General features: G+C 60.5%; 3 protein-coding genes and 1 long non-coding RNA gene across 5 annotated transcripts in view; 2 read left to right on the top strand and 2 right to left on the bottom strand.

Annotated features, from left to right (window-relative positions):
* Positions 1-47: 47 nt before the first annotated feature.
* On the bottom strand, positions 48-4,873 carry GMPPA (GDP-mannose pyrophosphorylase A). The gene is made up of 12 exons (XM_030241876.2): positions 4,729-4,873; positions 4,563-4,660; positions 4,371-4,474; positions 3,788-3,980; positions 3,561-3,620; positions 3,289-3,419; positions 2,421-2,555; positions 2,130-2,227; positions 1,949-1,995; positions 1,759-1,851; positions 1,500-1,668; positions 48-1,411 (listed from the first exon to the last, which is right to left on the bottom strand). Exons 1-12 carry the CDS (start codon positions 4,769-4,771, stop codon positions 1,311-1,313), a joined length of 1,272 nt encoding a protein of 423 aa, XP_030097736.1. The 5' UTR covers positions 4,772-4,873; the 3' UTR covers positions 48-1,310.
* A 102-nt stretch (positions 4,874-4,975) lies between these two features.
* Positions 4,976-5,986, top strand: LOC108961704 (uncharacterized). The gene is made up of 2 exons (XR_001990063.3): positions 4,976-5,300; positions 5,684-5,986. It is a non-coding gene; the product is annotated as an uncharacterized LOC108961704 (long non-coding RNA).
* Positions 5,828-24,787, bottom strand: part of SPEG (striated muscle enriched protein kinase) — a 37,847-nt gene continuing 18,887 nt past the window's right edge. Inside the window, exons 7-41 of the mRNA XM_018911448.3 lie at positions 24,457-24,668; positions 24,098-24,186; positions 23,721-23,902; positions 21,385-21,645; positions 19,963-20,121; positions 19,640-19,829; positions 19,258-19,487; positions 18,959-19,078; positions 18,460-18,564; positions 18,142-18,348; positions 17,893-18,016; positions 17,325-17,497; positions 16,488-16,600; positions 16,135-16,303; positions 15,958-16,051; positions 15,419-15,619; positions 15,210-15,270; positions 14,939-15,016; positions 14,607-14,779; positions 14,475-14,501; positions 14,008-14,160; positions 13,746-13,788; positions 13,583-13,651; positions 11,251-13,444; positions 10,994-11,146; positions 10,804-10,920; positions 10,557-10,724; positions 10,181-10,303; positions 9,828-9,992; positions 8,973-9,645; positions 8,646-8,885; positions 8,350-8,573; positions 7,793-7,868; positions 7,395-7,544; positions 5,828-7,164 (exon numbers count right to left, since the gene is read on the bottom strand). Coding sequence (XP_018766993.2) covers positions 6,957-7,164; positions 7,395-7,544; positions 7,793-7,868; positions 8,350-8,573; positions 8,646-8,885; positions 8,973-9,645; positions 9,828-9,992; positions 10,181-10,303; positions 10,557-10,724; positions 10,804-10,920; positions 10,994-11,146; positions 11,251-13,444; positions 13,583-13,651; positions 13,746-13,788; positions 14,008-14,160; positions 14,475-14,501; positions 14,607-14,779; positions 14,939-15,016; positions 15,210-15,270; positions 15,419-15,619; positions 15,958-16,051; positions 16,135-16,303; positions 16,488-16,600; positions 17,325-17,497; positions 17,893-18,016; positions 18,142-18,348; positions 18,460-18,564; positions 18,959-19,078; positions 19,258-19,487; positions 19,640-19,829; positions 19,963-20,121; positions 21,385-21,645; positions 23,721-23,902; positions 24,098-24,186; positions 24,457-24,668 — 7,724 coding nt within the window. The 3' untranslated portion in view covers positions 5,828-6,956. The remainder of the gene's footprint in view (positions 7,165-7,394; positions 7,545-7,792; positions 7,869-8,349; positions 8,574-8,645; positions 8,886-8,972; positions 9,646-9,827; positions 9,993-10,180; positions 10,304-10,556; positions 10,725-10,803; positions 10,921-10,993; positions 11,147-11,250; positions 13,445-13,582; positions 13,652-13,745; positions 13,789-14,007; positions 14,161-14,474; positions 14,502-14,606; positions 14,780-14,938; positions 15,017-15,209; positions 15,271-15,418; positions 15,620-15,957; positions 16,052-16,134; positions 16,304-16,487; positions 16,601-17,324; positions 17,498-17,892; positions 18,017-18,141; positions 18,349-18,459; positions 18,565-18,958; positions 19,079-19,257; positions 19,488-19,639; positions 19,830-19,962; positions 20,122-21,384; positions 21,646-23,720; positions 23,903-24,097; positions 24,187-24,456; positions 24,669-24,787) is intronic.
* Positions 8,498-24,787, top strand: part of DNPEP (aspartyl aminopeptidase) — a 54,413-nt gene continuing 38,123 nt past the window's right edge. For both annotated transcript variants that reach the window (XM_050976720.1, XM_050976719.1), the window contains exon 1: positions 8,498-8,509. In XM_050976720.1, the coding sequence (XP_050832677.1) occupies positions 8,504-8,509 (6 nt within the window). In that variant the 5' untranslated portion in view covers positions 8,498-8,503. The remainder of the gene's footprint in view (positions 8,510-24,787) is intronic.

The raw sequence follows: 24,787 nt of genomic DNA, 5'->3' as shown, positions 1-24,787 counted from the left end.
CAGCACAGGAGTGTGCACCAGAGGGCAAGGAAATTAACACATCCAAGGCAGAGGCAAAACTGAAGGAGTTTAATGTGCTTAAAGCTAGGGAACAGCTAATCCCTGCCCAGGACCACAGGAGAACTGGCGCAGGAAGGCACAGGGCTAGGAGCAAGGATTTACTCCAAATCCATCAAATTGGGATGGTACTGGATGGATGGAGAATACCCAATACAGTGCCTTGCTGAAAATGAGAGGCATGATGGGGCCCTTGGTGGAGTGCAGGCCTTTAGCACAGAGTTCAAAACCAGGGAGGTAAAAAGATAAAGGGCAGCATTGGTTACTGTAGACAATCTATACCAGGCTCAGGAAGAAACTGTCTTCCATAAAATCAGGTTTTTGAGGCAAAGCGAGGTGCTAAATCTCTGCCACTTACACACATGTAAGTTGGCTGCTCTGGTGCCCAGTGGATGTGGCTGTATCTAAGGGGAGATATGCAGTGAGCCCCCCCAAGCTCCAGCCATGCTGGTGGTGAAGGAGGCTGTTGGCCCACCAGGGTAGCAGGGGCTTGCTGCCCTCACTCTGTGCCCTGCCTAGGCAGCAGGCACAGGTCTCAGCCTGACAAGAGAAGGCTTGGTAGGGCTGGCAGCTCTACTGGCATGCACTGAGCCCAGGGGGCAGAGGTGGTACTGGAGGAAGGGGTGTTCTTGCAGCTCCCTCCAGGGCCAGCAGGCCGCTAGTCTGACCCAGCCCTCATGTGTGTGCCAGTGCCCTTAGGACAGCCTAGCACTGCTGTTTTCCCAGCAGTAGGCAGGAGCCCAGCTCAGGCTGTTGCAATCATACTGAAATCAAGAGCCTCAATCTGTTCCTGTGGGGTGAGCTGCCTACACATGACAGGCACATTCAAAGCTCCCAGGTCTTAGAGATGGGCCAAGACCTTCCAGGGAGTTGCAGACAGCAAATAGTGCAGGGATAGCCTGGTGAGGAGTGGCAAGGTGGTGCTGGTAGTGCCCTTAGGTGGAGAATCACACAAAGTTGGACCCAAGACACTGCTCCCTGCATATGCACACAGGCTGGTACCAGGGTCACATACTGTCCCCAAAGCCTTCACCTTGGCCCAGGGCTGGTCCCTGGGCTGCAAGAGAAGCAGCATGCAAGGCTGATGCTCATCAGCTTTAATGTCTGTCTGGAGCAGTAGTCAGGCACTTGCAGGGCTCCTGGCCTGCACCTACTCCTCTGGGGGTGCTGAGAACCTCCCAGGATGTGAGGCCTCAGTGCAGGCTCTTCTTGTGGGGCACAGCAGGGAGCAGGGGGCTGGTGCTGCCCATGACTCACAGGATAATCTGGTTTTTGTAGCTTCGGCTCAGCTCCTTGTGAGGAAGCACAATGGAGTTGAGGATAACGACCTCAGCCGGAATGGTGACACTGCAACCTGGGAGGGGAACGCAAAGGCTTTAGCTGGAGGGGAGGAGCTGCCTCGGTGAGCAGGCCCAGGGTGATTCCATACAGCAGACACATACCCAGTATTGTGATGGATGGTGTGAGGCGCCCGTCCCTGAACAGGGTCTCGCTGTCAATCTTGGCATAGGGATCGTTGGGGTTAGGGTCGCTGGGTGTCCCTTCAACCCGTGCCCAGCGCCCAATCGTGCTGTCCCAGCCCACAATGGTATTCAGGACACAGGTGTGATCCTGGGATGAAGAAGAGGAGAATGCAGGGTGCTGCTGCCTCCCTGCATGGGGTGGGGCTCGGCACCTACCCCTCAGGCAAACCCCACTTACATGGAGTGAGGCGCCGTGCAGGACAATGGACTCTCGCACACGCACACCAGCGCCCACCGTCACACCCTCCCCAATGGAGACGTTGGGGCCCAGCTGTGAGGACAGAGGCGGGTGATGAGGACAAGGACAGTCATGCCCTTGGCAGCCCTGAGCACGTCCCTGCCCCAGGGCCTCCCCAGCCTGCACTCACCACTGCAGTGCTGTCGATGGAGGCTGTCGGGTGGATGTACACATTCCCTGCAACACAAGGCAGTGGATTCAAGGGAGGCAGCCCACAGGAGCATCTGCCTCTCAGATAAAGGGGGGTCCCACTCATGGGTCCCACTGCCTCCCTAGACAGCCCCAAAAGCGTTAGTGTGTTAGAATGGTACCTCGGATGACAGGGCCTCCAGGTTTGTTTTGGGCCAGTCTCTCTGGGTGGCTTTTGCTGTACTGGTTCAGGTAAAGGCGGCTGGCATAGATAGCAGAGCTGGAGGAGGAAAAGCAGAAGATTGTTATTGTCACTCTGGCACTACCAGGGCAGAGGAGGATCCAAAATCAGCACCGCCCACCCACCCCCACGGCTCTGCCTGAGCACCCTGCACTCCCAGCCGTGATACTGATCACTCCCATCCCTGGTACAGATCACTTGATGCTCCTGCTACACCAGCTCCAGCACTTACCCAGCTGACTTGATCTGGCTCCAGAAGCCATCAGTTTTGTAGACATAGAGCTTGCCACTCCCAGCCAGGGCCGTGAAAACATCCTGCTCTAGTCGGATCACTTCTGCACGCTGCCAGCCATTGGAACTTTCCTCTCTGGAAGCAAGAGTCCTGTTAGACACCCACCCCAGCCATGGCCTCACCTAAGGACCCCAGAAGACCTACCCTCCCCAAATTCAGGGACTCTGACAATCCCAGATTCCTACCTAGCCATGTGCTTCTCCCCAAAAGTGGGGAGAAGGCCAGCTACAGGCTAGGTTGGGACAGCCCCCCTGAGACCCAGAGCAGCAGAGGGACAGCCAAAACAAGCTCTGAGCCAAAAGCTGATGGTGCAAGAGCCCCACCTAGTCCAGGTGGGTGTATGATCCTGTCCCCAGTCCAGAGCCTGCACAGCTGGATTTTGACTTGAGTGGTGGCAGAGAGGTGAGGTGACAGGCTGGCTGGTGCAAAGAGCTGGAGAGGGGAGGAGAGCATTCCCAGGTGAAAGGCTTGCTCAGCCTCTATTCCAGAGCTGAATGAGAATGGGGTGGGAAGAGAGGAAGGGAGAGGGAAAGTCTCAAGCTGACCAGGAGCAGAGCAGAGGAAACAGCAGCCTGGAGAAGGGAGGGAAAGCATGCAATATCACTAGGATCGATCCAGCCCAGAGAGCAGCGAGTGCAGACACAGAGGGAGACTTACCCAAGGTAAGGACAGCTGGTGCAGGACCAGGAAACAAGTGAGTGATGGCAGAGGAGGAGAAAAGACAGAGAAAGTATGGAGGATGAGCGTGCTGCTGCAGCCCCAGGAAGCAGGGGGGTGGGAAGGAAACAGAGCAGAGTCAGGGACTCACAGTGCTAGCTCCTGTTGGTTCCTCTGGAAGACTTCACCAATGTGCTGGAAGATGGCAGGTGTGAAGAGGTAGATGCCACAGTTAATGATCTCACTGACAAATGTGCTGGGCTTCTCCACATAGTGCTGAACCTGGAGGCGAGGGAAGAAATATGAATCCCAGGGTGCAGCCCCTCCATCCAGCACCACACCCTCTGTGGCACCACAGAGCCACGCAGGCGACACAGCACCTGCCGCCCACAATGTGCTCCACACCCCAAGGCCCTCCAGTACCTCCTGCGTGCCTGCATTTGCCACGATACAGCCATAATTCAGTGCCTGTGTCCTGTTGGCCTAAGAAACAAGGACAGTGTTAGCGATGGCGGAGCAGTAGGCACAGGGAGGCAGAGCAGATGAAACCCAGACCTCACAGTCTGGGACCCACCCACCACAGGAGCTGCTGGCTTCTAAGCCCACGGCAGAGCACCGCAGCTCTTCTGCTCCCCAGCACTGCCACTCACTGTGGTACCCAGAATGACAAAGCTGTGCATGTCCCCATGCTGCTGCCAAAACTCCAGCATCTCCTGTAAGGGGAACTCTGAGCACACGTCTGCGTTGAGGACAAAGAAGGCCTCAGCACCACCTGACAGGATCTGGTCTCGGAAGTGATAGATGCCACCACCCGTGCCCAGGGCTGCGTACTCCTGCAGATACCTACAAGCCAAGCAGGAAAAAGGGAGGGCTTAGGGAAGCAGGTGTCTAGTAGCACCAACCAGCAGCAGGGTTGGGAAGGACTGGAGAAACATAATCCTGCCATCCAGTGATGGGTTTCATGCACACATTGCACAGTAGGAGGCTGTGGCAGCTTAGAGCTGTGCTAGAGAGGCATCTCTGGAACAGGAACCATCCAGGGCAGGGGACAAGGCAAAGGAAAGGTGGCGGAACTAATGGGGGAACCAGGGTGTGCCCATCCACGGTAGGACAGAGCCCACCTGCCCAATGCCAGCACGCTGACTGCGGGCTGCCAGTCTGGGGCAGGCAGGTGAGGGCTGAACCAGGCTGTGCCACCGTGGGCACCCTAGGGGTGAGACAGCTCCTGCCCACCTGATGGGAACCTTGAACTCCTGCTGCGCCGATACGAGAAAGCGGCTGAGGGCCTCGTTGGGCTGGTAGAAACCCATCAGCAGGATCTCCTTCATGCCGGGCACCTGGGGAGGGACGCAGGAAGGGATCAGAAAGAAAAGGAATGGCACTTCTCCCTTGGCTCCACGGCCCCAGCCCCCTGGCCTCCCGTACCTTGGCGCAGGCCTCGATGTGGTGCTGCACCATGGGCACTCCGGCCACGGGGAACAGCGGCTTGGGCACCTCGAAGGACAGCGGCCGGAACCGGGTCCCTGCGGAGCAGAGCGGGGTCGGCCGGGCACTGCGCCGGCAGGACACCCCGCGGGCCCGGCGCACTTACCCTTCTGCGGGCCTCCGATGAGAATGACAGCCTTGAGCGGCATCGCGGCTCGGCTCCTCTCCGGCGGTTCCGCACCGAGCCCCAGCTCCGTAACCGAGCCCTGCAGCCCGGCCCGGCGCGGCCCCGCCGCCACTTCCGTGCACGTGGCTGGGACACGTCAGCGCCGGGCCGGGCCCTGGGCCGCCGCCCGCCCGCCCGCCGCCAGGGGGCGGCCGCGCTCGCTGTGAGGCCCCGCGAGCCCCTGCGGGGTGCTGCGCCCGGCGGAGGCCATAGGCCAGGCGGGGGCCATGGTCAGTGTGGGGAGCCGTGGTCAGTGTATGGGCCATGGTCAGTGCGGGGAGCCGTGGACAATGTATGGGCCATGGTCAGTGTGGGGGGCCATGGTCAGTGCGGGGCCACGGTCCATTCGGGTGTGTGGGGAACTACTGTGGCCGTGTGCGTCCGTGCAGGGCAGCGTGAGCGCGCAGAGCAGGTGCTGTGGCTGTGTGTGTGCCCCAGCGCTTCGTTGCGCCGTGCGGGGACACCACGGGCTCTTGACACGCCCTTGGACACAGGGCCTGCGACAGGCACAGGTTTGCAGCTACTTGTGTGTGTGTCGGGAGCGTGTGACTGCCCGCAGCCACCGGGCGGTACGCGTGTGCCCCTGCCCGCCGCGGCGGGCGCGGCACCGAGGGGCTGGGGGGGGCAGCGGGCTGTAACCGGAGCGGTCCCTGCCGGCACGGCACGGCACGGCCTCTTAAGGGTAGCGGATATTTATAGCTAGGCATCAGGTCCCTCAGCGGCACCTGCCATGCCCGCAGCAGGAGCCCTGCCCTGCTGTCCCGCTGTCCCAGTCACCATCGGGCCCTTTGGCACTCCGTATTTTCACTCCATGACGTGAGAGCCATGTGAATCAGTGAATCAGCCCTGTTGCACCCGCCCCAGTGCTTCACAGCTTCTCTGACTTTTTCACCAGGTTTCCAACATGGAAGCCCAGCCTCACATGGAATCCTTTCTGGACTCAGGTCCCTAGGTTTTGGAGCAAGGACCCTCCCGAGATACCAGGGGCTGCACTTCACACTCGTGTAATTCCCTCCCAGGAAGGCACTGAAACTGGAGGGGCTGCTCAGGGTCTTTATTGCTGCTCTGGCATGTTGCTTGCTCCAAACCATGGGGACATTGGCAACTCCAGAGCCCGACAGAGAGGAGGGGACAGGAATGGGGACTGGAATGAGCAGACGCCTTCTCCCCAAAATCAATAAATAAAGCCCTATCACTACAGCAGCATGAGGAAGGTAAGTGCCCAGCTGCTGTTTCTGTCCCCCTGCTCAGGGCACCCCGCATCGTGCCACCAGCCGGGGAGGGCTGAGGAGGGGGCACAGAGCAGGGCAGGGCACCTCGGGGTCAGGTGGGAAGAGTGAGGGGTCTGGGAGAGGTGGGCAGGCGGGTACTGGGGCACAGGGCAAGGTCTGGAGCTGGGTGGACAGAGCACGAGCAGCGCGGGCCTGAGCAGACACAGGAGGTGTGCATGGCACCTGGGTGCCCCCCTGCAAAGAGGGGGTGCCTGCCAGTTCCCCATCCTGGCAGGGGGTACAGCTGACAGCCCCAGGGAAGGCACCGGCATCGGTCCTGGAGCCACAAACCCACTTGCCAGGACCAGGGCTGGGAGGAGTGGAAGGTGGGAGGCTGGCAGCCCCCCCTCCCAGCTGTAAGGACTGGGGCTGTGCTGGCTGGCAGGGGATTGTGAGCAAGTCCCTCTCTGTAGGACCCGCTGGAGCAACCTCAGTCTTCTGGTGCTGGTGTGCAAAACCAGGGGGAGCACGAGGACTGCCACACCGTGGCCAGGGGCAGCTGCAGGCTGCAGTGTAAGGCACACGGCTGATGGGACCCATGTGGCCAGGGCTGGCTAGCAAACTGGCAGCTCTTCCCCTCCCAGCAGGGGCTTCCCATGCCCCTCTGTCTGCATCCCATTCTTCCCCCGACCCTCTGCCACATTCTCTGATCCTTGCAGCAAGGCTCCCACCACCCTCCCACTGCTGGATCCCACTGCTGGTCTGGCTGTGGCAGCACCTTCTCTTCATCAGCACTGCCAAAATGATGCTGCTGACCACCAAGACCCCTGACAGCAGCATGTGAGGTCCATGGACTCATCCTGGCGCGTCCTGGCTCCTCCTCAGCCGCCCTGTACTGCGGCCCATGGAATGTTCCTCTGGCTCCCCGGCCCCTGGTGGCCGTGGCCAAGGCACCAGTTACTGTGGCCCTGGAGGCTGGCTGCCCTGGTAGGAGCGCAGTAAGACCTTGTGCTTTGTGACGGCCTCGCCGCGGCGCCTCTGGTGATCCACCAGGAATTCTTTGAGGCGGTTGGTGGTGAAAGTCAGGGTCTGGCGGCGCAGCTTCATCAGGTAGGCGTCCTGGAGCCAGGCATTGGCGAAGCAGTCCTTCACCGTGGGGCGGCTCCTGGGGCAGAGCCAGCTCTGAATCAGGGACTGTCGGGGATGCTCCACCCCCTAAACCCAGCCACCACCCTTGCCCTGCAAGACCCAGCAGATCCCAGCCCTCTCCAAGAGCACTGATGGACTCCAGGCTCCCACTGTTGATATCTGGAGGGGTCCCATGTGATAGGGCCTGGCTCAATCACATGCACAGTCTGGTGCCATGTGTCTTCCCTGGCTGGGCTGGGCACTCACCAGGGGTGGACAGTGAGGACCTTGCGGATGAAGAGGGCAGCAGTCTGTGAGACGTTGGGGTACAGCTTGAAGGCATCAAAGCGCCCTGCCAGGATGCGGTTCTCCGTCTCAATGGGGTCCAGTTCAAAGAATGGTGACCGCCCGCTGAGCCTGTGGTGGTGGAGGGGGTGATGGGCTGGGGGGACAGTGATGGGAGGGTAGTTGCTGTCCCACTTCCTCCCCATCCCTGGTTTGAAAAGCCACAGCTACCCAGGGTGTCATCATCTCCCCGTGTCCAGCTGGGAGATGACTAACAGCATCCCTCAGCCCATTGTTAGCTTGATGTCCTCTGTGGCACCGAGCCCTGGGTGGGGCTGACTACACTTCAAGGTTCTCATCCCCCTGACCCCTTGTCTTACATGATATAGGTGAGGACGCCAACACCCCAGACATCTGCTGCAGAGCCCACCGGGTCTCCTTTCACCACCTCTGGCGCTGTGGGCAGGGGAGCAGGTCTGTCATACACACAGAGACACAAGCCCCAGCATCCCAGCACACACAGCATCCACAGTATCCCCAGCACTTACAGAAGTCCCAGATCCCCAGGATTCCCAACACCCACAGCATTCCCAACACCCATAGCAGCCAAGCACCCCTAGCAGCCACAGTACTCCACTGCTGCACCCTCCAACACCCCTCCTTGACACTGCAGCACCCCGACAGAGCCCAGCCAGCCTCCAAGGATACCACAACTGTCCCACAGCACCCGGACTCTCCGCTGACCCCAGCGATGCTATACAAATTCACAGACATCCCCAGCTGGAGGCCCAAAGGCCTCCCACCTTCTCCAAGGACACAGTTCCTCCCCATTCTCAAGTCCCCCAGAGCATAGGCATACATGCACACCTTTGGGAATAAGCATGCCCCAGTTCTGTCCCTGTCCCCCACGCCACTACACCCGTGGTGCCTCACTCACACATGTACTCCAGAGTGCCAGCACGCCGCCCCAGCTGCCGCAGCACAAGTGGGTTGTAGGTCTGGGCACTGCCAAAATCGATGATCTTGAGGGCATTTGTGCCTGAGACGATGATGTTGTCTGGCTTGATGTCGAGGTGCACAATGCGGCGGCCATGCAGGTACTCGAGGCCCTGCAGGAGCTGCAGTACGTAGCTCACCACGTCGTCCTCCGAGTAGCGAAACCTGGGGGCAGGTGCCATCAGCAGGTAGCCCCATACTAGCCACTCTACCCGGTGGCCCTGTGCCCCCCGTTACCTGTCCACAATGCTGTAGAGGATCTCCTTCCCAGCACAGTTCTCGCAGATGAGCACCAGGTAGCGGGGGGTGATGTACGCCTCATGCAGGGCCATGATGCGCTCATGGTGCAGCGCCTTGAGGATCTCGTACTCCTGCAACACGCTCTGCTTCCGCTCCGCCTCATAGGGCACAATCTTGGCCATGAAGTGCTTCCCTGTGGCATTCTCCTTGCATAGCCGGATCACCCCGAAACGGCCTCTGCGGCATAAGGCAGGATTCAGCATCCCTGGTATGGGGTGCTGCAAGAACATCCCTGGAAGAGCATCTTGTCCTACTGCTACTCACCTTGCTTTCTCATCCAAGAAGGTGTATGGCTTCTGGGGGACACCCTGCCGCAGTGCTGTGCTGTCTTTTGCCCCTGGGACCCCACTAGCAGCTGGGGGCTCCTTGGAGGGTAGGGGAGTGGTGGTGGGCTCCAGCGCAGGGGGTGATGGGGGGGGCATGGAGACGAAGGAAGTTACCATGTAGGGAGGCATCTTCCGTGAAGGTGTGGTGTTGGGGGTGGGAGATGGTGCGGGGGCTGAGCTGGGTGTGGTTGATACTGGGGAAACGGTAGGGGACTTGGAAGGAGACAGAGCCTGGGGCGGGGGGGAAGTGTCCGTGGGGGGTGCAGGGGAGCCGGAAGTGGGGGTGTCTGTATGAGGAGAGGCAGCAGTCCGAGGAGGGGTGAACATCAGCTCAGGAGGCACATAGACAGTGATGTTGGGGGGAAGCTCAGGATCTGGTGACACTCCCTCTTCATGGGGGGCAGGAGGTGGAAGGGCCCCTGTGGGGGCACCCTCCTGTTCCGCTCCAGCTGCCTTCTGTACCACTCCCTTGTGCTTGCGTGGTGGTGTGGTGGGAGGGGCTCCTGCAGCCACTGGCTCCAAGTGCTTCTCGGGTGTCTGGGTTGACCGGCTGGAAGCCACCTTCTCAGGAATGGGGACAGCAACATCCTTGGCTGGGGCAGCTCCAGCATCTACAGCAAGCAAAGGGAAGTGTGAGCCAGGTGGGGGTAAGCTAGGAGTGGACTGTAAGTGGCACCTCATTTCCCAAAGCCCTGGGGGGAAGATGCCATGGGACTCAAGGATCCCCAAAGAACTCCAGAGGTCACAGATGGCCCCATGGCCACCCCCCACCCATGGGACAGGGCTTACTCACCTGCTGCCTCAAGATGCACCTTTACTGAGGGGTTGCTGTAGGGTCCCTGCCCAGCTTTGTTGACACAAGCCACACGAAACTTGGCAGTGCTCCCAGGAGGCAGCTCAGTCACATTGAAGTAGCAGTCAGTGATACCAGTGCTGACAATCTTCCACTCATGCTCCCCTGCCAAAGCAGAAATAAGGTAAGGAGAGGGCCGAACAGGGACAGGGGCAGCCTACTGTCCCCTGTCCTTGATTCTGCCATGCCACAGGGGACAGTGAGGACATTTGGGCACTTTTTTCCTAGGTGCCCCTCTGTGAGCCCATGTTCCTGGCTGTGGCTCCCAGAGGATGGGAGGCAGCCCCACATACCTTCCAGTCTGCGCTCCAGTGTGTACGTGCAGGGGGCTTTGCTCTCAGCGGGCTTCCACAGAACCAGCACCGTGTTCTTGTACTTCTGGGGGATCTCCGGGGTACCTGGCCGCCCAGGGAGCCCTGCAAGGGTACAGACAGGGTGGGCTGGGTGTCCAGCTAGGGGCAGAGCACAGCTGCTGCAGTGAGAGGGCATAAAAACACATGGGTTCAGAGATGCTGGAAATGCTCATGTAAAACCAGCCTGTCCTCTTTCAAAAGCCCCAGTCTCTTGCAGATGTGGAGAGCAGTACTCTAGTGACCTGCACAAACTGATCCCCAGCCATGTGCCTGACTTGTGCCCTTCCTGTCTCCTGAGGACCCCCAGCCTCCTTACGTGCCACAGCCAGCGTGCAGGAGCTGATGGCTGTGCCCAGGATGTTGGCGGCTGCACACTCATACAGCCCTGCATCCTTCCTGGAGACCTTGGCAATGGTGAGCATCTGACGTCCGTCCTTACAGGAGACGACGTTCAGCCCACTGTCCGGCTGCAGGGACCTCTTGTCTGTAGGGGGAGAAGAAGAGTGGGATGATACGGTGCCTGTCAGAGCCCACCCACTGAGGCAGTGCGGGCAGCGCCCCACCTTTCATCCAGAGGATCCGTGGGGTTGGGCTGCCAGCAGGAAGGCAGCAGAGGGTCAGCGCCTCGCCCTCCAGCAGCACCTGGTCCTTCAGCTTGATGTGGAAAACAGGGGGGAAATCTGGAAAACAGAGTGGGGGGTTAGGTTGGGGTGGGGATACACACCCGCCATCCCGTCCTGGGGCTGCACCTACCCGATTCACTGGGTGTGTGTGGCCGGCCGGCGGCGAGTCCCTCCTCCCGCAGAAGGCTGGAGGGGATGCTGGGCTGTGAGGCCATCTTCTCCTTCTTGCCCCGGGAGAGCCCCCAGCGCTCCCAGCGGGACCTCTTCTGACTGTCACCCCCACCTGTGGGCACCCAGGGCAGGTGAGAGAGCGGGGCCAGGCCAGGGCGGCCGTACCCACAGTGACTGGCCGTGGGTTGCCCCGCGGGATCGCCCCTCATCGCTCACCTTTGGCAGAGGCAGAGGAGCCTGTGCTGGCCTCGGAGCGCAGGGACTCGGAGGAGGGCGCGGGGGCGGGGGCGGGCCCCGGTCTCAAGCTCTCGCCCTCGGAGCTGGCGCGACGGAGTTGCCGGGAGCCCTCGCCGTCCGGCCGTTCATCCGACACGCTGCGGAGACGCGCTGAGACGCGCTCCATTGTGGCACTGATCTTCCTCCGCACAGCCACCGCCGGTGACTCGCTCGCCCCACCACCCCCCGGCTCTGACTTGAGGCTCTCTGAGTCCCTCAGCTCCCTGGAGCTGGCCAGAGCCATGCTCCAGGAGAAGCGGCGTCCACCAGGTGGGGTCTCAGTGCCTCCGTCCTCGCCCATGCTCTTCTTCCTCTCAGCAGGCGGGGTCCGCTTGAGGAGTATGGACATCCTCCGAAAGAAGCCCCCATCCTTCTCCACTTCATGCAGGTCCTGCACCGACTTGGACTTGGCTGCCAGCCCGGTGGGCCGGTCCCTGCGCAGCTCCAGGGGCACGCCGGCCGGTGTAGGACGGTAGATGCCCTCGTCAGAAGCTGGGGGGCCAGCCAGGTGCCGGTCCTCGGAACGGGAGCGGGTGAGAAGCTTCAGCCCCCGGGTGAGGGATGATTCGCGGCCCCGCTTGAACTTGGCCTCAAAGACCTCCTCCGAATCGATGTCCTGGATGACCAAGGAGCTGGAGGAGCCGGTGGGTTTCACCTCCCTCCTTGCTGCTGGTGCTGGCGTAGGAGGCTTTGCAGGGCTGGCTGGTGGGGTCTCCTTGATGTTTGGTGGGGGCTCGTTGGTGGTTGGTGGGGGCTCCTCGGTGGCTGTCTCCCCACCTTGAATACCTCCCATGACTTGCATCATTTTGGCATAGGAAGACTTTATGTGGGTTTGGGGAACAGGGGTTGTGGGCTTTGGTGGGGTGGGAGCTCCTGTCCTGGCACCCCCCTCCCCACTGGCTCCAGCAACCTTGGTGGGTGTCTTCTCCTCCTGTCCCCTGTCTGCGGGCTTCTTCCCTGTGGTGGTGGCCGCCTTGCTAGCCACAGGTGGGCCATGTTCCTCCTGGATGCGCCTCCTTCCTGAGACAGCCTTTGCAGGGCCAGCCTGGGGAACAGTGATCTCTGCTGGAGGGGGTGTTGGTGTGCTTGGAGTGTCTGTCGGCACTGTGGGCCGAGCATCAGAGAGGGCAGAGAGAGAGGGGGACTCCTTGAGCCGTTGGGCTTCCAGGCAGGCCACTGGGATCTCCAGGGGTGCACCGGAGCGTCGATGCCGGACGACAGGCTCCGCGTCCCCATGGCTGAAGGAGCTGCTCTTCTGCAGCCGGCACTCAGCAGGGAGGAGGCGCGGTGAGGTGGCTTCACTGGAGGCTGCCCGCACTAGCCGTGGCACTGCTGGAGCCTCCAGGCGGGCTGACCGTGAGGCTTTCTTGTCAGGGCTGACCCCCAGGGTCTCCAGGAGGGGACCCCGCAGACCGCTGACCTTGCTGTCCCCAGAGCTTCCCCGCAGCAGCCGCTGGCGCATCAGCTCCAGGCGCTGGGCATGATCATCCTCCCCCCAGACCACCTTTCTCCTTGGCAACTCCATGGAGGCTGCCTTGGCTAGGGCCCCACGGGGGTCCCGAGATGCCTCAGCCCCCTCCTCAGTCCCCGGGAGCTGTTGGAGCAGCAGGGCGCTGTCAGCAGAGCTGCCCCTCTTCAGCTCTCCCCGACGGGCACTCCCTGGGGACTCTAGGCTGGAACCCTTCCTCATGGCTTTGCGAGGATACTCCGACCGCTTTTGGGCTTCGGGGGCTTCCTCATCAGAGGAACCAGGTGCCTCCACCTCTGCGCATGGTCGCCGTGGCCCAGCACTCCTTGGCCGCTTTCCCAGGGCCACCCCAGGCTTCCCTGTGCCCTGGCTCTGCCACTCCATGACAGAGGCATCCCCCTCTGGCTGCAGCCCCTCGGATGTCCCAATGGTCTCATCATCTGTGGGGATCTCATTGAGTGACATGCGGGAGCCAGAGAACTCCACCTGGTGTGGCATGGGGATGAAGGGCAGTTCATCCAGGTCATCTGAGTCTGAGGAGGATGACAGTGCTGGTGACTCTTTGAGATGCCGGGGCACAGCGATGGAGAGGTGGTTGGATGTGTCCTCCAGCAGCTCTGGGATGGGCCGCAGCACCATGTTGCACTTGTAGCTGATCTGTGAGCGCTGCAGCCAGCAGAGAGGGCTGGGTCAGGCTCAGGTGCGTGGCATGGCAGGCATCATCCTGCCATTACATATCCCCCCATTCTGCCCAGGACACAATCCCACCTGCCCCCTCCGTCCCTCCCCAGCCCCTGCCTTCACCTGCCATTTCCGGCGGGAGATGAAGAGCTTGAGGTGGTCGGTGCTGATGACCTTCCCCTTCGCCAGTGTCTGTGGGGTGAGGGAACAACGGTATCCCTTGGAGCCTACAGCAGGCTCAGGGAACCCCGTGGCCTCTTGGCATTAGTTCCAAGCCCAGGCTCACCTTAAACCAGGGATGCTCCAGGGTCTGTTCTGCATTGGGTCTCCTGTGAAGCGACACCATTGGGTGAGAACACCCAGTCTCAGAGGCTTTGGCCAGGGGAAAAAGGGCAGGAGAGTCTGGCTGCCCATGGTACACCCCAGCAGAGCAGTGCAGCTAGCCTTGCCCTTGGGCACCCCAATGCATGGGGGTCCCCGCCCTCCCTTCAGCACAAAGCTCATGCTGAACGGGCAGAGGATGGGGAAGGGGACCCTGCAGTACTCACAGCTTGTCATTGACCAGCACTTTGATGACAAAGCCCTTGGCTTCCCGGGTGAGCCCCTGAAACATCCTCTCCTCGAAGGCCACATTGTAGTTCCGGATGTTCATCAGCGTTGTCTTGTCATTCTCCCCCACAAAGGGGGAGATCCCTGTCAGGCTGCCAAGGAGGAGACACTGTCACTGGGCCATGGGGCCATGAAAAACAGCATGGAAAGTACAGAGAACTGAGGACATGACCCCAGACCCCATCCCTGGGGTCATGGGGACATGGGAAACAGCATGGCAAGTATGGGAGACTGAGGACAGGACCTCAGACCTCAGCCCTGGTGCCATGGGGAGGGCAGAGGTAGGAGCAGCTGGAAAGGAGGCTGAGTCTGTAAGGAGTCATGTGTATGGTCACAGCCTCAGCTCTGGAACTGGTGAGGGGGTGGAAAGGGTGTCCCTTTTGTGAAGACACACCAGGGCACTTACCAGAGGTATGCGATAACCCCCACAGGCCTGCAGAGAGGAGAGCACAGTTACTGCACATCATGAGCCCTCCAGGGTACTCAGTCTCTCCTGGCATAGCAGGGAGCCCACCGACCACTCAAGAGCCACCCTTACCAGATGTCAGTGACGCTGGAGACAGGGGTCTGGTTGACAATCTCAGGGCCCACAAACTCAGGGGTGCCATACTTGCAGTACTGTGGCTCCTCAGATGTCAGCTCCTGTGCATTGCCGAAGTCACAGATCCGGACCTGCTCGCTGCTCAAATCTGCCATCAGGAGGTTTTCTGGCTACAGGACAGTGCAGAGCAGAGGGAAGCTTGGCAAGATGCAGGGCTTCTCCCCAGGGAATGAATGTTCCCTCTCAGCAGGACCACTCCCTGCCCAGTGCGCCAGGAGCCCTTCCCTGGAAGCACCAGGCAGGAGAAGTCTGTAAAGACTCTCACTCACTTTGATGTCCAGGTGCAGGACACTGTTCTGGTGCAGGTAGCAGATCCCTTCCAGGACCTGCCGCATGTACGAGCGTACCTGCAAGAGATGGAGTGAGGAGAGTGGACAGCCCGAACAAGAGTCAGCCACACACTGGCCCTGTGCAGAGGAGAATGTGGGCTGTGGCCCCCTTAGTAGCCTGATACAATGAGCACTACACATCTCTAGGCTGGGACAGACACCACTGTTCCCCTCCCTTCCGCATCACTTTGCTCCCACAGCATTCACTCACCTCCGACTCACACACTGAGGGCTTCCTCACCATCCTGTCCAGCAGCTCTTCTTCAGAGCAGCTGGGCCTCAGTCAAGGAGCATAAAAATTCCATGCTCCATTGTGCCCCACACCCAGCTCCTCTGCACCCACTCTGCCCACCTGTTCCCTGCAAAACCCTCCCCTCCTCCCCTGTGCTGTGCACCCATGGAGTAGTGCCCAGAGGATACAGCTCCATGACCATGATGACAGCATTCTTCTTCTCAAAGGCATCATGGAAGAAGACGATGCGCTCGTGGTCCAGCTGAGAGAGAATGTGCAGCTCCCGCCGTGCTGACTGCTTGGCCTTGGTCCTCCCAGGGATGAACTTGGCGGCAAAGTCCAGCCGGGTGCTCTTCTCTGTCACCCTCCGCAGATAGGAGAAAGCCCCCCTGCAATTCAGCAGTAGGGGTAAGGGAGGATAAGAAGGTGGGTGAGCAGGAGACCTCCCCCTTCCCTGAGCAGCTGGCACCAGCACCCACTCTGCAGGGAGTTGCTTGCAGCCTCAGCTGCCTGTGTTACAGAGGCACAGAGACCCCAAGCCTGGCTTTTCTCTGACCACATCAGGTCCCCACCCTAAGCTGGCACAGGAGCATCCACTGACAGCTGAGAGGAGCCCCAGCACACCAGGATCTTGCATATAATGGAGCCTATGTCGGAGCCCCAGGGTGCAGCCTGGCTCCAGTCCCAGCAGTGCCCAAGATGCCCCATCATGCCAGCAGCCACCTACCTCCCGATCTCCTCGTGCACATCATAGTAGTCGGTCAGGCGTCGTGCCTTGTGCAGCGCATCCTCCTCCATGGTGGCATCAGCAGTGGGCTGGGCTGGGACAAGGAAAGGCGCTGGCAAGGGGCAAGCCAGACATCCAGGCTCTACCCTCAGGGGCTGGGGAGACAGTCAGCCATACCTGCCCGCACCACCAGCTCTGCTTTGCAGGAGACCTCCCCAGCCAGATTCTTGGCTGTGCAGGTGTAGACGCCACTGTCAGGCTCGGCAGCACCCAGCACCACCAGCGAGCACTCATTGTCCTCATATACGAAGCTCAGGTGGCTGCTCTCCTCCAGCAGCTCCCCGTCCTGGGAGAAGCAGGGGTATTGGGGGCGTCCTGTCCCATCCCTGATCAACTCCCACCACCCTTTCCCCATGGGTAGGGCATAGGACATATCCTTTATCACCAGTGCAGCAATCCCGGTGAGGCTGTGAAATGTGTGGGTCTGGTGGGAATATGGTTCAGGAAGGGGCTGGGGGCTCCCAGCCCACCTTGTACCACATGATGTCCGGCAGCGGTTTCCCCTCTACCACCACAGCGAATCGTGGTGTCTCCCCTTCCTGGGCATCGATGTCCTCCATGATGGACTCAAAACGCGGTGCCTCTGCCGAGAGATAGGACATGGGGCACCATGGGGCAGTGCCAGCCCCCCACCAGTGGCACAGAGTGTACAGCTGCAAGGTGCTGCAAGTAGGGTAGGGGCATGGAGTGACATGGGGCAGTGCCACTCTAATGCATGTGGAAGTGGGACACCTCTAGAGGGCAAACCACCAATGGCATGTGTCTGCAGCAACATTAGGCAGTTCCCCATTGGAGTAGGGCACTGTGGGACAGTACACAGGCATGGGGCACTGTGGGAATCTCTCATTACATATGGATGTGGAGTACTGTGGGGCACAGTGGAGGTGTCCCTTATGGTTCTTGCCTATAGGGCACTGGGAGTAGTGCCTCCCAATTACACTCAGGGACGGGACACCCTGCAGCAGTGCCACCCATGGCATCCATGGCTAAGGGACACCGCGAGGCACTGCCTCGCCATGTACACAGTTATGGGACACCTCTGCCCAAGTCAGACATGGGTATGGGACACCAGGCAGCAGTGCCAATGTTCTTGGTTTATCAATCCCATGATTGCCACCCTACAGATCGGCATTGCCATGACATACGAGTGTGAAGGACTGAGGAGCAGTGTCATCCTATGGGACAGTGTCCCCATGGCACATGGGCATGGGGCACCATGGGGCAATGCCCCCCCAGCATATGGGCCTGGAGCACCATAGGGTGCCACCCCCCGCAGAGGGACACCCTTCCCATGCAGGGGCACGTACCTGCGAGGTGGAGGCGGATGGTGCAGCGAGCAGTGCCGTGGCGGTTGCTCACCTCACAGGTCAGCAGCCCCCCGGCCCCCCGGCCCACGCGCAGCAGCTGCAGGCAGTGCTGGTCATCGTCTGGCATCATCATCTCGCACATGCCCTCCAGTTCCCCCAGCACCTGCCCACCCCTGCAAGCACACAGCTCTCACATCACAGCTCCACAGGCAGAACCACTGCCCCATTGATTGATCCCACCCCACAGCCCCAGGACCACCTCCTTACCCACAGTCAGCACCAGTTCCCACCCCGCAGCCCCCACAGAGTGCTCACATCCCATTGCTAGCTCTGCCTCCTCAATGGCTCTTGCCCCATAATAGCCTACAGATAGCACCCCACAACCCGCCCCACAACTCTTCAGAGCCCTGGACATCATCCTTGTGTGCACACCCAGACCAGCCCCAGAGAAGGAGCTCCCCCCAACACACACAGTGGGCTGCATGGAGAGGTGGAAGTCCTTCTATATGCATCCTGTGGGGTGATGCTAGGCACAGGGCAGACAACAAGGCACAGTGCCATGTCCTACCTCTTCCAGGTGACAGTGGCCTCCACGTGGTTGATGGTGATGGTGATGGAGGCTGGCTGGCCTTCTACCACATACACCACATCTGGTTTGTCCAGGATGACTGGGGCCTCCTCCAGGTAGGGACCTGCCAAATGCATTTTCACCAACCCCTGCCCACTCCATGCCACCCAGCCCTGGGCAGCTTACCACCCAACAAGGGACAGAGACGTCTACCCCAGCTACCCACTCCCTCCCCACTGCCCTTCTCACCCCGGTCCAGGAGCTGCACGGGCCCCACAGGTGGGGAGGGCTTGCTGTTGCTCTTGGGAGTGGCAGTGATGACACGGAAGAGGTACTGGGCACCCTTGGTCAGCCTGTGCACTGTGTAGGTGTTGTCCTGCACGCCAGTCACCAGCACCACCCACTGCATCGTGCCCAGCACTTGCATTTGCACCACATAGGTCACCGAGTTAGGGTCTGAAAGGGGAGAGGGTCAGTGCAGAGCCCCTGGCATGGAGCTACCCCAAGCACCCCATCATGGCACTGCCCATCCCCTGCCATCTTCCTGCCCACAGCCTGCCCCCTTACCTATGGCAGCATCCAGCCACTTGGGCTTCTTCCAGGTCAGCGTGATGGCTCTGCCAGTCACTGAGGCCACAGTGGGGGGCCCGTCTGGGGGGGTTGGCACCACATCTGCAGGGGGAGGTGGGCAGGGATATAAGCATAGCCACTGGCCCAGCTTATCAGGGCATCTGCTCTGGGAGACACTGGCTGAGGGGATGGATGAGACCAGTAATTCTTTTTGGTTTCCTGGTGGGGGCTCAGCCCCCACTGTCAGTGGGACTGGCACTGCCAGCAAGCTTCAGGAGCCATCCCTAGTGGTCCAGGGATGGCTCCTGACCACACAAGATGAGAACTGCACTGCTGGCCCCACTTTTAGGTTGGATTAGAGACCTCCTGATGTCCCCTCCAACCTAAACTGCCCTGTGATCCTATTCCCCTAGGATCTCACAATGATCCTGGGTCACAGCCTGGCAGGGCAGCTATGAGGGGCCACACATCCCAAGTGGTGTCTGCTGCTGCTTACCGGTGACATAGAGGTGTGCATAGCACGTGGCCTTCCCCACTTTGTTGGCAATGACACTTTTGTAGACACCAGCATGTGCATGGCTCACAGCCGTGAATACCAGACGATGGATGTCTTTATCTGGTGGAGAACAGGGGGACACAGGTAAGACCCTACCAGCTAAGTGGCACAGAGCTCCCTTTCCTGCCTCATGTGGTATAAAGGTCTGGGGGGGGTGATGCCTCCTCCAAAGGTGTTCCCCCTTCTCCCACCCCATGTAGAGGGACCCAGGGGATGGGGAAGGCAACAAGGAGTCCTACATTGCATCATCTTGCGGTCATCAGTGCTGTCAATTCGGGAGCCATTGTGGTACCAGGTGATGGAGGGGTAGGGCATCCCGGCCACCTGGCACTCCAGCACGGCCTCCTTCGATTCCACCACATCCAGGTTGTGCAGTGGCTTAAGGAAATCAGGCATGGTGAAGCACTCTGTCTCTGTCTCCACCTGCTCTGGCTCCTCTGGGATGGATGGCATCTTCTCCAGCTTAGAGCTGCAAGAGCCCGCAGATGCTCACAATGGGAGCATGGTGCAGTGCCCCCAGCTCAGCCCCAGGACTAGGCTTTGCATAAGCCTGTTGTATACCAAGTCCCAGAGGGGAGCAAGCAGGGGGGAAGCAGATTCCAGTGACCATCCAGCTCTTACATCTGGGAGGCTGCAGATGGCCGTGGCTCCTCCACATAGAGCTCAGCAGAGCACTCCACATGGCCATGGATGTTCCTGGCAGTTGCCTTGTACTGCCCTTCATCTTCACTGCCCACATGCACAATGACCAGTGAGTGCAGCCCTCCATCCTGCTGAATCCTCACGTTCTCCCCCTCCTGCACTGGCAGGCCTGTACAGAAACATACACCACCATCAGCAGCAGCATCCCCTCCAGTCCCAGCCAGGTGCAGCCTTAGGGTGCAGCCCCCAAGGAGAGGTCTCCCTGTAGGGCCCTTGGCAAGCTCTCTGAGCTTGGGGGTTACCAAAGTGAGTCCAGGTAACCGTCGGAGGGGGAGTCCCACTGATCATGCAGACAAAACGCGCTGTCCGCCCTTCCACCACGTCCACATCCTCCAGCTTGCGGGTGAAGAGCGGCTGCACAGAGGGCTGCACCGTCAGCCGGGCACTGCAGGTCAGCTCATCTGCGAGGAGAGCAGGCACGGCTGAGCCCCCACAGCACATGCCTGTGCAGGGCAGGAGGCAGCCCGTGACACCCCCTGGTTGCAGCCCAGCAACCAGTGTGGCTGTGGGTGAGCATATCCCACACATGGTGTGGGTTGAGCCCGGGTGTGTGGGGTTCCAGGCTCTGTCCCTGTGCAGGGCAGGGGGGCACAAATGTGTGCAAGGTCCCCATGCCCAGAGCTGGGGCTCTGATGGCAGCAGGCACCTCTTTCCTTTCTGCACAGTACAGCTACCAGAGCAAGCTGGGTGGGAGGATGGCCTGTCCTCCTCACAGGGCAGAAGACCACAGCTGGCCTATCCCCTTGGGAATGGGGCAGCAATGCTTAAGCAGGTAGTGCCAGCACATGCAGCATCCAAGGAGCAACATGGGGACATGAGCAGGCTCGATGCTCCAGGTGAGAGGATTTCCAGCAGGGACCACTTTGCAATGATGGTGTTGTCACCCACCCTGGGTAAGGATGGGCAACACCATTCTCAGGCACACCCTCACCTGCCTGACCCCCAAACTGCTGCTGCCTGCAAAGCCCCATGGGAATACAGCCTCCTTCATGGAGGATTGCACAGGCACCAACCGCAGGATGCAGGTAGTGATGCTTCTCCCTGCAATGGCCCCCCCAGCCCTGCTGCCTAGGTGGACAGGAGAGTGGACTCTGTGTGGGTCAGAGCTGAGGGCAGCATGCACAGACACAGGTGTATCAGAGCCACGGGACAGAGGCCCATGCAACTCTTGCTGAGCCAGTGATATTGGGAGAAGTTGGGAAGCCCTGACTCCCTGCCCATTTCCTCACCACCTCCCAAGCCAGCAGAGACACATCAGTACTGGAGCAGGATGCCCAGAAGCTCTGAAGCCGGGGGACAGGGACAGCTGGACTCCAGGCCTGCATCCACCTGGTGCACCCATGGAACAATGCATCCTCCCATGTCTCAGGGAGCCACATGCATGCTGGCAGAGGAGCTGAGTGGAGTGGGGTGGGACAGAGCTGCAGCGCTTGGGGTACTGGAGTCCAAGAACTAATGCACACCATGTCTCCCTGAGAAATCTTCCCAGCACCTGGGGCACCACCCACTCCCTATTTCCCTGTCTCCCTGTACCCCATCTCCAGCACTCACAGCTACATCCCTGGGAACAAAATCCCTGAGTCTAAGGTAGGGGGTCTTTCCCCCACTAGGGCCAAGCCCTGAGTGAGAACCCCCCCTGGGGGAGCTGCATGCCCACCGCTTACCTTTGGCAGTGCTGAGCTTGCAGGTGTAGATTCCGCTGTCATCTTCATGCACAGAGGTGAGCAGCAGCTTGCACTTGCGCCCATCAAAATGCATCTTGCATTTGAGCAGTGCAGGCTGGAGCAGCCGGCCCCGGGACAGCCAGTCTACGTCCATGTCTGGCGGGCCGGCCACCATGCACTCAAAGACCGCCAGCTCCCCCGCCCCGACCACCAAGTCCTGCAGGGGAACCACGATGGCCAGGGACTGGCACTCGGGGCGAGCTGCCCGGGGAGCGGGGAGAGAGAGAAAGAAAGAGAGAGATGCATCTCAGCAACTGAAAAGCAACCATGAGGGGTAGCAGGGATGGAGTGGGAGTACATGCAGGGCAGTGGTTCATGCAGGGAGGGGGCCTGGTGCAGCGGGCAGGGAGTGCAGCAGGGAAGGGTGGGATGGGAGGCGAGATGTGGGAAGCAGAGCTGAGCAGGGAGGGGGCTGGGGGTGAGGGGAGGTGTCCGTGCCAGGAACACACCACACAGCGCTTTACCAAACAGATTTTATTAGAGCTACAAAAAAAAAAGGGTCACGGCCTCGCAGCCCGCCCCCCCATCAAGCCCCCTCCCTGGGAAGAAGAGACCCACAGCCATGGGATGCTCCTGAGGGACCCAAGCCCTGGGGCTACAAGGGACGTGTCTTGGTGGCCAAGCTGGCACCTGAGTGGCCACCGTGAGCCGAAGGGGCCAATGAGCTCCCTCCCGCCTGCACCTCACACAGGGTGTTCCCCTGGGGGGTCCCTGGGGTCTCCTGTCTCCCGTGCTCCAAGGTGACTGTCACAGAGCTGCCACCGCACTGCAGCTCCTTCCCTACAGCCCTGGCCGGCACGGCGGCAACCGTGGGCTCAGGTCCCTGCTCCCTTTCCCTGGGCAGCAAGAGAGAGGTAGCAGAACGCACAGACAGGGACAAACGGATGGAGCAAGAGACAAGACAGCATCATATGGGCACCCTGGCCCCGCAGAGGGGGCGCCTGCTGCTCCCCTGCTGCTTCTCCCGCCCCGCCTCAGTGACGCCTGCCCCGGCCATCTGGCGAGCCCCGGCCTGCAGACGAGGGCCCGCGCGTCCCTGCGGTGTGTCCAGGACGAGGCGGCGGATGGAGAAGGAGGTAATAACACAAGGTGAGGTCCACTGCCTAAGAGGTGTCCAACTAAGAGCCCCGCAGCTGCGGCTCTGAGAGATGCACCCCCTTATCGTACTCCCCCTGCGTACAGACAAAAACCGCAGTCAGCAAGCAGAAGGGTTAGTGCAGCAGCGACGGGACCGGCACGGACGCACATACCAGCGCCAGCACGAGGGGTGCGAGTGGGCAGCAAGGCACGGAGCCATCTGCTGAGCACCCCAAGAAGGGCTGGGCTTAGGCCATCACCCCTGCAGCCCGGCTCCTGCCCGTCGTGGGACACTGGGATGGCTTCCGCTCCCGCCCCTGTGCCGCCGCGCTTTGCTGTAGGCTGGGAGCATTATCCCGGCAGCGTACAAGCAGCGCAGCCAAGGCCGGGATGGGATCGGCACAGCTCAGGGGGGCTCAGGCAGCCATCAGCAGGGAGGGCTGGGGCGAGCAGGGCACACACAGCAAAGGGCAAGAGGAGGGAGGCAGCATCATTCATCCCCACAGGCCCCTTCCCTGGCCTTGGGGATACCAGGCAGAGCCTGGCTATCAGTCCCAACTCCCCCCTCACCCCCTCAAAACTGCACACATACTTTGGGGTCCTAGGAGGACCACAGCAGGGCTGGGGAGTGATAGCAAGGAAAGGGGAGTGGACAGTGAAGTCCCATGCGTATGGGACACTGCTGGAAATGGGCAGGGAGGGGCTCCTGCAAGTTGCCCTGTGGCTGGCACAGAACTTGTAGGTAGCAAGGAGGGAGCAAGCTGCAGGGCATGAGGACGTTTCCTACAGAGCCCCCAAGGCCAAGGGGGCCCTGGTCAGCCAGGGGCAGCACTTCGCCCCATAGGTGTGTGTGGGGGGACGTGGGGTGAAGCTGGGCTGTGAGAAGCAGTTGGGTCTGGGTCAGATCAGTGGGGCTCTGGAACAGCAGGCAACAGGTGGGACCCAGGGCTGCACATCTGGATGAGACAGCAAGGCAGACTGCCTTCTGCTGCAGGACCAGCTTCTGTGGACAGCCCCAGGCACACAGCTCCACCTTTCTGTTCCCCAGCTGTGCCACCACAGGGGTAGCTGGCTTGTCCCCTTCTTATGTCACACCACCAAGTGGGGGGCCTGCAGTGGTCCCTTCCCCACAGCTCATGCAGGGCACTAGAGCCAGCTGGCCTCTCAGGTTCTTGGGTGACATACTCAGGGAGTTTTACCTCTGACCTCCAGCTTGGCTTCGCACTGCTTGGTGCCATACTCATTGACGGCCTTGCAGGTGTAGAAGCCGGTGTCAGTGTGCTCTGCTGCCAGGATGTGCAGTGTGAAGAGACCCCGCACTCCCTCTGCCTCCTCCGCGTGGTGCCGGCGGCCATACTTCACTGGCTGCCTGTTTCTCAGCCTGCTCCAGACAGAGGAAGAGCATCATGGTCACATCTGGCCCTGCACACACAGCCTGGCTGTCCCCAAAAAAACCTTCTCCGAAACTCTCTGCTCAGGATCAGAGCTCCATGCAACCATCCCCAAATGGAGAGGTGACTGTGCCAGTCCCCTCCTTTTCTGCCCAGCTGTGACCCCAGAAAGCAGCAGGACTCACCAGTAAATGATGGGCTTGGGCTCCCCACGGACACGAACGCTCATGCTAACATCCTGCCCCTCCAGCACCGACTGGTCCGACAAGGATACCTAGGGAAAGAGGGGTCAGAGAGCAGCAAGCACCATCTGCACACAGGATCATGCACCCCCACCACTACACCCAGGCCTGTCTGACCCCTATCACAACAGGAGTACCAGGAAAGATGGTGGGGTGGAGCCTGCCCAGGTGCTGCAAGAATCCCACATCAGGTCGAGGGCTAGGTCAGGAAGACCTGACCCAGCACCTCCTGGCACCAAGGACCACGGTACAGGAGTCACAGGGCACTGTACCCCTCTACCCAGGCGGATTTGCTATCTCACCTCAAAGGTGGGTGAAGCCTTGAAGGTGGTCTCAGGGGAGCTGCGGGCAGCTCCATGCTCGGCTCTTGGCTGCAGCTTCATGGCCGGTCGGTGCTGGGGGGTGCTGGACTCGGGGAACTCTTCCAATGGGCTCAGGTACTCCTCGTCCGATGTGATGGGGCTGGCCTGGCCAACGGTGGGGGGCAAGTTCCCATGCCGCTCCACAACGGGTGCTAGCACAGGAGAGGCTGGATAAGGAGCTGGCAGCAACCGGAGCCGGAAAGACGGGTTGGAGCACCCCTTTCCACAACCCTGCATTACAGGGGTGGACACCCACCCCGCGACACATCCC

This window comes from Serinus canaria, chromosome 7 (assembly GCF_022539315.1).
Source record: "Serinus canaria isolate serCan28SL12 chromosome 7, serCan2020, whole genome shotgun sequence".
Lineage (NCBI taxonomy): Eukaryota > Metazoa > Chordata > Aves > Passeriformes > Fringillidae > Serinus > Serinus canaria.
The sequence above is the reverse complement of the archived record's forward strand: the minus strand, read 5'-3'. Positions and strand labels throughout refer to the sequence as shown.

Bases quoted from the DNA above. Each gene is read 5' to 3' on its own strand.
- GMPPA (XM_030241876.2), bottom strand. From the start codon at position 4,771: ATGCCGCTCAAGGCTGTCATTCTCATCGGAGGCCCGCAGAAGG. The intron at 3,981-4,370 runs GTGGGCAGGAGC...CTTGGCTTGTAG, and splicing joins GAGTTCAAGGTTCCCATCAG to GTATCTGCAGGAGTACGCAG. The intron at 3,420-3,560 runs GTACTGGAGGGC...CCTCGCCTCCAG, and splicing joins CAAATGCAGGCACGCAGGAG to GTTCAGCACTATGTGGAGAA.